This window comes from Salvelinus namaycush, chromosome 40 (assembly GCF_016432855.1).
Source record: "Salvelinus namaycush isolate Seneca chromosome 40, SaNama_1.0, whole genome shotgun sequence".
In the NCBI taxonomy this organism is placed as follows: Eukaryota; Metazoa; Chordata; class Actinopteri; order Salmoniformes; family Salmonidae; genus Salvelinus; species Salvelinus namaycush.
In genome coordinates, this window is record NC_052346.1 from 1,190,731 (window position 1) to 1,203,787 (window position 13,057).

At 43.2% G+C, this 13,057-nt stretch overlaps 1 protein-coding gene across 1 annotated transcript; it reads left to right on the plus strand.

The window, feature by feature from the left end:
- The first annotated feature begins 710 nt into the window (after positions 1 to 710).
- LOC120033720 (ras-related protein Rab-20-like) lies at positions 711 to 3,424 on the plus strand. The gene is made up of 2 exons (XM_038980162.1): positions 711 to 1,130; positions 1,885 to 3,424. The coding sequence occupies exons 1-2, from the start codon at positions 872 to 874 to the stop codon at positions 2,451 to 2,453; spliced, it is 828 nt and encodes a 275-aa protein (XP_038836090.1). The 5' UTR covers positions 711 to 871; the 3' UTR covers positions 2,454 to 3,424.
- The last annotated feature ends 9,633 nt before the right edge of the window (positions 3,425 to 13,057 follow it).

Genomic DNA, 13,057 nt, shown 5'->3' on the forward strand with positions numbered 1-13,057 from the left:
CCAGACAGGTGTGACATATCAAGAAGTTGATTAAATGGCATGGTCATTACACAGGTGCACCTTGTGCTGGGGACAAAAGGCCACTTTAAAAGGTGCAGTTTTGTCACCCAAAATAATGCCACAGATGTCTCAAGTTTTGAGGTAGTGTGTTATTGCCATGCTGACTCCACGAATATCCACCAGAGCTGTTGCCAGATAATTTAATGTTCAATTCTCTACCATAAGCTGCCTCCAACGTTGTCCAGTGGATTTTGCCTGCTATTTTTGTTCAGTGTGTCTTTCTGTTGTTACATTATACTAATTGCTACTGATTTCATCAACACACACACATTAGAGGGGGAGGAAATATAGAAGTAAAAAGATGCCAACCATTGTGATAAAATGTTAATTTCTCAGTTTATTAATTGTTATCAAATAAACGTCACAAGACAAATATAGCACAACAAATACAATAGCTACACCCATGCAAATATAAAGGGAAACTCCTCTTTGGGTTGGTGGAGAACATTTACATTTTCCAATCAAATCTCAGTAATTTGATTGATGTTCCTGCATGCTCGTTGGCCAGATACTACTTTAAATCGACCAAGTTTCCCCTGTCATCATTTTCTGAGTGAACTCTGATCATTGAGCAAGCTGTGTCACAATTTCATTGATATATCCGTTCATGTAGAAACGAGTCATATGCTTTTTATTCTGCGGTGGATGCTAAATGGGTAGAAGTTGACTCACGGTTGGTTTGGTAAATCCTATGCATTCTTTCGCTTTAGACCGACACATGTTCTATGCATGTCAAAACCGAAGGCCACCTGACAGACTGGAACAGTAAGGAAGCTTAATTGCTTTGACAATTTTACCAAATACGTTTTTAATGAAAGTCAATTGCACTTTTGAGATCGTGTCGCCTGTTCGGGTGTCTAGACGGAGAATGAAAAGACCCATGCCTGAAATGAAAAGGGCGAGGAGGCCCGACGTGAAACTGGTTATATTGGGGGACATGAACGTTGGGAAGACCTCTCTGTTACACAGGTACATGGATAAACAGTTCAATGATACCATTAGTACCGTCGGCGGTGCGTTCTACTTAAAGCAGTGGGGACCCTACAACATATCGCTTTGGGACACCGCAGGTAGGTATTTTTTATGATAAAAATGTTTTATTTCCAGTACTAGTATAGCACATGGGGAAAGTGCAGTGTCAATTTCTACTTTTATTTAGCATTTTTAAGTGCACAGACAGACTAATTGCAACTAATTATACTATACCCATCAAGCGTAATTTGTTGACAGACGCAAGCATTAATATGTATTTTCCAAATTCACAGGGTTTCAAGAAAATATCTTTTTGAATTTGTATTTTATGTCTAATTTTGGGGGAGGATTGTTTACAGTGAGGAAAGAATGGGTGGAGGTAGTGCTTGCCACAGTAGTTAGGTCTACTTTACATACAGAGCTCAACTGAAGATAACATCTTATCTTGAGTGACTGGATTTTTCCATTCAATACAGCAACCAGTAGCTTTTGTGTGTGGAATACCCACAGCATAATACAAATGGGTATATATGGTAAAAGTTTCTGTCTGCCCATGTATTGTGGAGCGACCGTGCATTCATAAACGCATATAAGGGAAAGGGGCTTATAATATAAAATAAAAAATGGTGGAACTTAATTGGAAAACATGTGATGTGGTTCCATTCACTGGCTTAATATATTACCTCGTATTGACTCCCGCAAGGGAGATGGGTTTCTTGGAACAGTTCTTAGCGTGCAAGTCTGTTACCCAGAAGGCTGAGGGTTCGCAGACCACCTTGGACAAGCTCACTCTCCCTTCTTGATTCCTTACACTATGTAACCATCTAAACATGCTTAATGTTTCACTACTAGGTCGGGAGCAGTTCCACGGGCTCGGCTCCATGTACTGCCGGGGCGCGTCCGCTGTCATCCTTACCTACGACGTGACCAACTGGCAGAGCCTGGCCGAGCTGGAGGAGCGCTTCCTGTCTCTCACCGACACAACCAATCACGACTGCATCTACGCCGTGGTGGGCAACAAGGCTGACCTTACTGACCCCCCCAATGTGGAAGAAGACTATGAGGGGGGTTACCCTGTCCACACACCGCACTATGCCTGCCACCTCATCCCTCCAGCCTCCCCTACTACGGTCTCCCCCGTGGCCAACCGAGAGGTTCGAAAGGAGGACGCCGTGGCGCTCTACCAGCGTATCCTCCGGTACAAGGCGCTGGATGAGTGTGTGAGCCCGCCTGCAGAGAGGATGTGCTTTGAGACGAGCGCCAAGACGGGTGCCAATGTGGATGAGTTGTTCGAGACGCTGTTCGAATTGGTGCTGCCGTCCATCCTGAGGATGAGGTCGGAGAGCGAGGCCTCACCCACCATTGACCTGGAGGACTATGGGCCGGTGTCCAGCAAGCAAACCAAGGGGGGCTGCTGCTGAACGGTGTAGGGTGAAGTAGCCCCAATATGCTGATCTTGGGTCTATTTTGCATTTTCCCCACAAATGGGTAAGGTTAGGATTGTGGGAGGGGAAGCTGATCCTAGATCTGTACCTTGGGGAACGTTTACCCCAAAGCCTGCTGAAGACGACAAGGAAGTAGTCTTGGGGAGAATCTCAATTGTATACTCCTCGCCTCTTCTCTCCTAGTATTCTTCTCATAACCCATTGGATGAGAAAGCCAGAGGTCCCTTCCCTCTGACCATCTCCAAACCTATTGGAGGAGCTGGAGAGAGGATGCGAGGAGTATGCAATTGAGAATCTTCCCTGGAGTTAGGGGTTGGTATTCACAGACGTACACATACGTACACATACGTACACCCACATTGTTTCTACTTTAATACAGAAGGATTACTCATCAAGTGAGCTCAACTGCTCAGCTAGGCCAGGTTACCGAACAGGCACTGGGCATGTGCCCCCGGGCCCCTAACCCATGTTTTTGTTGCATATGATACCAAAATGTGTAGAATTGTAGGTTTAAAACTGCAAAATGATCTTAACCTCATGGCAAAATGTGAACAAAATGAGATGCATTATAAAATACCAATAAAACAAAAAATCTGCCCAATGGCAAAAGTGTAGAATTGTAGGAAATTGGCTTTAAAACTGTATTTGTCAAAATTTGCTCTTAGCCTGATGACAAAATGTGTAGAATAGCATTAGAAAACTTCACTTTTTTCTCTCTGCACCATGGCAAAATTTGCTAATTCTGTAAGTAAATCCAGTAGTCCGGCACTGCTGTTCAGATTTGATGGTTTCAAACTAAAAAGGAAATGTCACTTTTTTTCAATGTTTTTTAGTCAATTCTGATCTTGGGGAGTTTTTGGACTGAGTTGCACAAAAATGTCACTTCTGAGCTGTTTGTCCTTGATAGAAAAATGTAGTTTCACTTGATTTTTGTGGCATTTGCCATTTTCAGACACCTTTTTATTTCTTTGTCTTTGTTTACCATCTGCCTAAATTAAAGCCATTCTACCTCCAATAATAGTTATTTAATTTCCGCTTTCTGTGAATATCATGTTTTTTAATTTCGAAGGCACCATGTTATTCAACATATGGTGTAAAATGCTACCACAAGGGTGTAGTGTAGGGACTGTTTTTAGAGAGCTCCTATTGAATATGGAGGACTAGGAATATGGCCAAAGAACCAAAATATCCTCTTTACCCCAAAAGACATTATGTTGCCACCTTGACTAAGAAATTGAACAGAATTGATGTACTGGTGAGACTGAGTCCCTGATGAGATTTCAAACTACTGTGCTTCATTTTAAACAACATTTTCACACATCCACTACTCAATGTTCTTAGAACGTTTTGATTCTCTGGGAATTTAGAACGGAAACATTTCGATATGTTCACAATCCACAACTAGGGCTGAATGACATGTTATTGTGGCCACTTTACTCACCTGTCACCTTAGCCTTTGGAACGAGTGTTCTAGTAAGAGGTTTACATGCCCGAGTGTCTGTCTAGAACTGTGCCGTGGATATGATGGTGTTTGTCTTGAGCTGGTTAAATTAAGCTCCCTACCTGACAATCTGGGATGGACTGGGACCAGAAATGTTCTACATATATATACACATATACAATTTCACATGTGCATGTGTCTGCTCAAACGGTAAGAAACACTCTATGAGGGTGGTATGAGGGCCCGACGTCCACAGGTGGGGGTTGTGCTTACAGCCCAACACCGTGCAGGACGTTTGGCATTTGCAAATTTGCCATTTGCCAAATTCGCCACTGGCGCCCTGTGCTCTTCACAGATGAAAGCAGGTTAACACTGAGCACATGAGCACATGTGACAGACGTGACAGAGTCTGGAGACGCCGTGGAGAACGTTCTGCTGCCTGCAACATCCTCCAGCATGACCGGTTTGGCGGTGGGTCAGTCATGGTGTGGGGTGGCATTTCTTTGTGGGGCCGCACAGCCCTCCGTGGGCTCGCCAGAGGTAGCCTGACTGCCATTAGGTACCGAGATGAGATCCTCAGACCCCTTGTGAGACCATATGCTTACACATGCACATTTGTGGCCTGCTGGAGGTCATTTTGCAGGGCTCTGGCAGTGCTCCTCCTTGCACAAAGGCGGAGGTAGCGGTCCTGCTGCTGGGTTGTTGCCCTCCTACGGCCTTCTCCACGTCTCCTGATGTACTGGCATGTCTCCTGGTAGCGCCTCCATGCTCTGGACACTACGCTGACAGACACAGCAAACCTTCTTGCCACAGCTCGCATTGATGTGCCATCCTGGATGAGCTGCACTACCTGAGCCACTTGTGTGGGTTGTAGACTCCGTCTCATGCTACCACTAGAGTGAGAGCACCGCCAGCATTCAAAAGTGACCAAAACATCAGCCAGGAAGCATAGGAACTGAGAAGTGGTCTGTGGTCACCACCTGCAGAATCACTCCTTTATTGGGGGTGTCTTGCTAATTGCCTATAATTTCCACCTTTTGTCTATTCCATTTGCACAACAGCATGTGAAATTTATTGTCAATCAGTGTTGCTTCCTAAGTGGACAGTTTGATTTCACAAAGTGTGATTGACTTGGAGTTACATTGTGTTGTTTAAGTGTTCCCTTTATTTTTTTGAGCAGTGTAGATATAGATAGATAGATAGATACTCAGCAGAAATAGAAATGTCCCTTTTCAGGATCCTGTCTTTCAAAGATAATTTGTAAAAATCCAAATACCTTCACATGTCTTCATTGTAAAGGGTTTAAACACTGTTTCCCATGCTTGTTCAATGAACCATAAACAATTTATGAACATGCACCTGTGGAATGTTCGTTAAGACACAAACAGATTACAGACGGTAGGCAATTAGGTCACAGTTATGAAAACGTAGGACACTAAAGATACCTTTCTACTGACTCTGAAAAACACTGCGTTTATCGTCGAAGGAATGAGCGTTACACCGAGGCCTGTACTCTGGAGCGGGATCGAGGTGTAGGGTCCGTCGTGGTCTGGGGCGGTGTCACAGCATCGGACTGAGCTTCTTGTCATTGCAGGAAATCTCAACGCTGTGCATTACAGGGAAGACTTCCTAATCCCTCATGTTGTACCCTTCCTGTAGACTCATCCTGACATGACCCTCCAGCATGACAATGCCACCAGCCATACTGCTCGTTCTGCGTGTAATTTCCTGACAGGAATGTCAGTGTTCTGCCATGGCCAGCGAAGAGCCCGGATCTCAATCCTCGAGCACGTCTGGGACCTGTTGGATCAGGGGGTGAGGGCTTGGGCCATTCCCCCCAGAAATGTCCAGGAACTTGCAAGTGCCTTGGTGGAAAGTGGGGTAACATCTCACAGCAAGAACTGGAACATCTGGTGAAGTCCATGAGGAGGAGATGCACTGCAGTACTTAATGCAGCTGGTGGCCACACCAGATACTGACTGTTACTTTTGATTTTGACCCCCCTTTGTTCAGGGACACATTATTCAATTTCTGTTAGTCACATGTCTGTGGGACTTATTCAGTTAATGTCTCAGTTGTTGAATCTTGTTATGTTAATTCAAATATTTAAACATGTTCAGTTTGTTGAAAATAAACGTAGTTGACAGTGAGAGGACGATTCTTTTTTTGCTGTGTTTAGAAAACTCCCGTTGGCAAAAAAATGAAGTGCAACACAAATAATTTGTTCCGAACTGAGAGCATGTCCACGATGTGTCATATGAGGGCTGAGAATATTGTTCAGATGAATGATCAATTGTGCAGAAAAATGGAAACGCTCAAACAGATAATCATCAGGGAATGGTAAAACATGCAAGCAGAGTCTGATCACCCTCTTCCCGACTGAGATTTCTGCGGAGTATTTGTGCTTCTATATCAACTGGCTCTTCAAGAAAAGGACACGCCATGTCTGACACCTCCTTCAGTCTGCAGGCTTTTGATAAAGAAGAGAAACTCGGGGTAAGTTGAAAACCTGCCAGCGTGCAGGTTAGCTTAATGGAGTATGTTGCCATAGTGACTGACTCAGAGTTAAGCTGAACTGGCTTTGTAAAATGGGGCCCAGGTCATCTGATAAAGCAACATCAATCTCCTTATTGGTCAATAGCCCTTACACCGCCTGGAGGTGTGTTTTGGGTCATTGTCCAGTTGAAAAACAAATTATAGTCCCACTAAGTGCAAACCAGATGGGATGGCGTATCGCTGCAGAATGCTGTGGTAGCCATCCTGGTTAAGGGTGCCTCGATTTTCTAAATAAATCACCAATAGTGTCACCAGCATAGCACCCCCACACCATCACACCTCCTCCTCCATGCTTCACAGTGGGAACCACACATGCAGAGATCCTCCGTTCACCTACTCTGCGTCTCACAAAGACACAGCGGTTGGAACCAAAAATCTAAAATTTGGACTCTTCAGACCAAATGACAGATTTCCACTGGTCTAATGTCCATTGTGTCTGTTTCTTGGCCCAAGTAAAGCCTTTTCTTCTTATTGGTGTCCTTTAGTAGGTGTCTCTGCAGCAATTTGACCATAAAGTCCTGATTCATGCAGTCTCCTCTGAACAGTTGATGTTGAGATGTGTCTGTTACTTGAACTCTGTGAAGCATTTATTTTGGGCTGCAATCTGAGGTGCAGTTAACTCTGCTGCAGAGGATACGTTAATTAGAGATAACTCTGGGTCTTTCTTTCCTGTGGCGGTCCTCATGAGAGCCAGTTTCATCATAGTGCTTTATGTTTTTTTTGACTCATTAGGCTCAAACGCATTAAGAAGGAAAGAAATGCCTCAAATTAACTTTTAACAAGGCACACATGTTAATTGAAATGCTTTCCAGGTGACTACTCTATGAAGCTGGTTGAGAGAATCCCAAATGTGTGCAAAGTTGCCATCAAGGCAAAGGGTGGCTACTTTGATGAATCTAAAATATATTTAAATTTGTTTGACACTTTTTTGGTTACTACATGATTCCATGTGTTATTTCATAGTTTTGATGTCTTCACTATTATTCTACAATGTAGAAAATAGTAAAAAATAAAGACAAACCCTTGAATGAGTAGGTGTGTCAAATTTTGACGAGTACTGTATATGATGGGTACTGTGTATATATACAGTATCTGTTGAAAGTTTGGACACACCTACTCATTCCAGGGTTTTTCTTTTACTATTTTCTAATTTTAGTACAAATAAAGAAAAACCCTTAAGTAGGTGTGTCAACTTTTCCCTGGTACTGTGTGTGTGATATATCTCTATCTTGTCATTGGTCAAGCTCTTTGACTTAGATACTCTGATCTCATGGACGTTGTCAACGCTCAGGTCAACACTGAAAACAGTTGGGCCTATGTTTATATCCACTGTAAGTAAAGCAGGTTGATCTTGACTTAAATATTGACCTACTGTTTGACTCCCAGACGTCTGTTTTCTTACCATGTATTGTATTCATAAAGGCTGTGTGCTTTCTACAATAAGTTTATCTTCGCCCACACATGCTAAAGAAGTTTGTCTTGTGTTTGTCAGTGTAAATTGATTGGAAAGGGGTATAGCACTGTAGTGGGAAAAAAATTATGTTTGTACTTCTCACTGTCTTTGCATTTGCACAGCAGCTGAATACGTCTCGATGTAATATGTTAGCATTTGTGCTACACTAGTAAGCATGCATGTTTGCCAATCCATATAGTAGGGCTGCACGATTAATCGAGTTCAGATCGAAATTGCAATATTGACATGTGCAATATCCGTATCGCAAGAGGCTGCGATTCTCCTTTGACACTCCATTAATACAACAAAAACTATACTATGGCACCTCTTCCAATGAGATGCGCAGGCGTTTCCCAAACTCGGTCCTTGGGACCCCAAGGGGTGCACGTTTTCATTTTTGCACTAACACTACACAGCTGATTAAAATGATCAAAGCTTGATGATTAGTTGATTATTTGAATCAATTGTGTAGTGCTCGGGCAAAAACAAGAATGTCCACCCCTTGGGGTCCCGAGGAGTGAGTTTAGGAAACCCTGATTGCTGACCAAGCGGGCTCTCTCAGTTTTTGCATGGCATGCACATGCTGGCCAATCACAAGTGTCCTAAGCGCAGTTAGATGCTAGAGAGGAGAGCGAGAGCTTTACCTCAATAAACCTCGGGGAAATGAGTGCTGCGACTGCTAATGGAGATCGATTTGGTGCCAAAGCATCTTCAGTGGTATGGCAGTATTTCGGCTATAGGCAAACAGATATTAACCATATGCAAGTGTTGTGTAAAAAGTGCTTCAGAGTTGTGACGACAACAAATGTATTCAATAATCTGAAGAACAATCCCCTACGACGACAATCCCCCCCCTCAGCCACAGCCAACCACCTACGTTAAACAGGCATTGATTGACGATTAGTTTTCAAAACATCCCGCAGACACAGAAATCACAGAGGCTATCACCTCCACTGAGTAAACAAAGCATTAAGAAAATCTGCTCTTTCCATGAAATAGACTGACCAGGTGAATATGGGTGAAAGCTTTGATCCCTTATTGATGTCACTTGTTAAATCCACTTCAGTCAGTGTCGATGAAGGGGAGGAGACACGTTAAAGAAGGATTTTTAAGCCTTGAGACAATTGAGACATGGATTTTGTATCAAGAATCCATTTTCAGTTTGAATTATATCTTAACCCAAACAATTCAACAAGGCTGACCTGACTCCGTTCCATTGAGGGGAATGGGCAAGACAAAGGATTTAAATGCCTTTGAACGGGGTATAGTAGGTGCCAGGTGCACCGGTTTGTGTCAAGAACTGCAACTCTGCTGGGGTTTTTCAACCTCAGCAGTGGCCCACTACCAATGGACATCCAGCTAACTTGACACAACTGTGGGGAGCATTGGCGTCAACATGGGAATCACCTAGCCAAAGAAATGGTTCTTATTTACACAGTCAGTAAAGACAGCTTCAAGAAGATGAAAAACAAGCTGGACAGCACAGATACAAGATTCCCCCTCCCAAGTCACCATCCCAATACTGTAAAACAAAATTAAGGGAGAAGTTGAAACAAAACTCACACGTTGATTATTAGGTTACTTTATTTGTATTTATTTTATCTTTATTTAATCTGTATTTAACTAGGCAAGTCTTTAACTGGGCTCCCGATTGGCGCAGCGGTCTAAGGCACTGCATCTCAGTGCAAGAGGTGTCACTATAGTCCCTGGTTCAATCCCAGGCAGTATCACAACCGGCTGTGATTGGGAGTCCCATAGGGCGGCGCACAATTGGCCGGGGTAGGCCTTCATTGTAAATTCGAATTTGTTCTTAACTGACTTGCCTAGTTAAATAAAGGTTACATAAAAAAAATAAGTCAGTTAAGAACAAATTCTTATTCGTAGGCTGTCATTTACAATGGCGGCTTACTACGAGACTACAACAGACCTTTGGTCTAGTAAAACAACCGAGTCCTACTGTACATTAGTTTGACAGTAGACTTCATTGTTGAGGAGTTTCAACTGAACGGTCGGTGCTTGCAAACATCATAGGCTACTTCTCCAGAGATCACACAGAAGAAAACATCGCTCTTGGGTTGAGAGAATGACTGGGGCCTGATTGAGGAGCAGCAAGTGTACATAAGGATAACAGAGCAAATGTTTTAAAGGCCATCTTATTGAATGGACAAGACTCCATTGTTTTGGACACGGGCTGCACCTTGCAATCGTTAGGCTACGTGCTACAGGTTTTTAAGGCACTTAGACTCATCATTTAAATTATAATAATGATTGAGCCTACACATACAGGGTAATTACACAATCATGATCTTCCTATTCCATCTGCAGCCTATGGCTACCTGAATAAATAACTTAGGTTATTTAAGAACTCAATGGTAAAATAGGAAATATGAATTCAATGTTTGTTAATTAATGAACAAGGGCTGCACTTATTGCACATTAGATTTTAATGATCCTGTTAAAAATGTATGTTTGTTAATATGTGTATGTAGGTTCAATAATCTTGTCTATTATGTGTAACAGTGTTGGAAAAAAAAAAAAATTCATTTAGTTTTGTATTCAGTTAGCACAGTATGTATTAATTCATACGAACTCATTTTAGAAGTGATGCTCTCTACCCTGACGCTTGTTTTAACCATGTCTGATGCAATTAAGTTTTCACCTAAGTGTTTGAAAATCACAATTCATAATCGCAATATCTGCCCACAAAAATCACAATTAGATAGGGCTGCACGATTTTGACAAAACTATCATATACTGTACCTTCCATCCATAGGATGAGCTCTGGAGGACCTCCTCAGCTCTCCCTACCTGAACAGTGGGCTTCCTCCCTGGGGATATTAACCAGGTGACCCACCCCTACTTCTGGAGCCGGCTTATGCCAGTAAAGCTAAATCACCCTTGTGCTAAATAGCTGAGTTAATTCCCCATAGACCAATCCCAGAGGTGTAAAATGGCTCACAGCGAGAGGAAGTTGTGGTCAAGTGTCTAGCACTGGCCCTATAATTCCTCAGTAGGATTATACAGTAAACGAAAGGGCCAAAGAGTAGCATGGTCCCAGATATCTTTGGTTTAACAATGACCATAGGAGTTGGCAAGGCAACACAAACAGATCTGGGAATACGCTAGCTCAAGGGTCCCCTTAAAACAAAATTATGTCATAGGGTCCACATGGACTCAAATGGCCACACCCCTTGATGCCCTCTCTGGCGCTCTCTCTGGGTGAAGTCTCTTGGTCTGACCCCAGTGTGGATTTAATCCCACCCCACACTGGCACTATGTTTGGGCACCATATGGATGAATGAGGGGGTCAGTATCCTCAGATCGTATGATTAAAGCACAAGTGGTTAAACTTTAAACTCTCCTAACCTTACCCTCAACAACAACCTGCCATGGCCCACAAGGGAATTTGGGAATTCTGTTATGGGACAGCAGGATTAAAGAATGTGCTTACTCTAGATGCTGGCTTGACACTATTCCAGCTCCCGCCTGTATTTTAACGATTTAAGGGAAACAACTGAATGCTGAGAGGGAAATGTCACCAACAGCCTTTCTCATCTTTTACAATCAGGCCAGTCATCTGTATTTATCTACCATAGCTTGAAATTGTAAATAATTTCAGAATACAGCAGTAGAGAATGTGATTTTAAGATTATTAACTTTTTTTGCAACAGCAGCAGTTTATTTGTTTCCTTGGGCATTCATCAATTGTTGGCTATATGTAGTATGTTTGTTGGCTATATGTTGCTTTGGATATTGTGCGTGTGTGTTTCTGTGTGTGCGTGCCCCTGCAAGTGCATGCATGTGAACGGGGGGCCGTTGGAGGAAAGTAACAGAATATTTTTAGATCAGTGGGACAAGGTTACAAACACTGCCTGAAAATAACTGCTATAACTTGATAGCATGTAAACAAAGTGGTTATTCCTAAATACTCTGCTGCCCTTGCTAACATGACCAGTCACCTCCAGAACAGCTGGCTAGCCTCTCAATCACTGACCAATCAATGAGCTGTCCTTCATCTGACATAGCCATTAACGGCCTCTTTGTCTTTCCTTAATGTGACCACAGGAGTGAATGATGAATAAGGGCCTATAGATAGAGATACAACCCATAACAGAGACCCACAGCAGCAGGGACATGGATGATTGACAGTTAAGGGGGTGGTGGACCATTCTTGATACACGTGGGAAACTTTTGAGCATGAAAAACCCAGCAGCATTGCAGTTGTTGACACACTCAAACCGGTGCGCCTGGCACCTATTACCATACCCTGTTCAAAGGCACCTAAATATTTTGTCTTGCCCATTCACCCTCTGACTGTGGGATGCAACAACTAACAAGGAACTTTGTTCCGGTACGTTGTTTTTTTGTCACTGATCATTTGGACAAATCACGATTTCGCAGCTCGCATCTTTAGAATTTCGGAAGGAGATGGGGCATTTGGCCTATACACTTACCCGAAACGTTCTCTGAGTTTCTGTTCAGAGGGTTGGAGACTGTGCTAGTCCCGTTAGTACATTTTCTAACACATCTCCCCCAGAACTTAATCGAGCATCTGATGCAATTACGCAAAAATGTTGTTCTGGGTGTTCATTTGAAGCTGACAATGAGTATGGGGTGATTCTCATTCAAATCAATCTGTTTAGAAGTCCATCACTGAGGACCTATACTCCCATCTGCTACCCTGAGCATGGCCTACCCAACCCAGACACAGTGCATGTATGGCTGGGGTAGCTACCTAGGGATGACATGGTTTTCCAATGTTAACCTGTGAGGCAGTGTGTGCCCCACATAACCTTTTAGAAAGCAATAGTAGATATATTGTAGATGCACCAAACTCACTCACTCACTTACTCACCCAACCATGCCTCTCGGAACACAAGGCCTTGACACAAGATGACCAATGCTTTGTGGACTGCTGGTGTCTCCAGCCTTCCTCCACCTATCCTTCACCATGTCTCACTTTTCCCTTCAGTGCCTCTCTTTTCCCTTCAGAGGTGAGGAGAAAGGAAGCGAGGAATCAAGGAAAGGCTAATGAGATTGACCCAGAAAAGGCTGCAGACACTGGATATGGCTGTCGTACGCGCTTTAATCCACCTTCCAGTCACGTCCCAGCCAGGCCAGCTGTACACC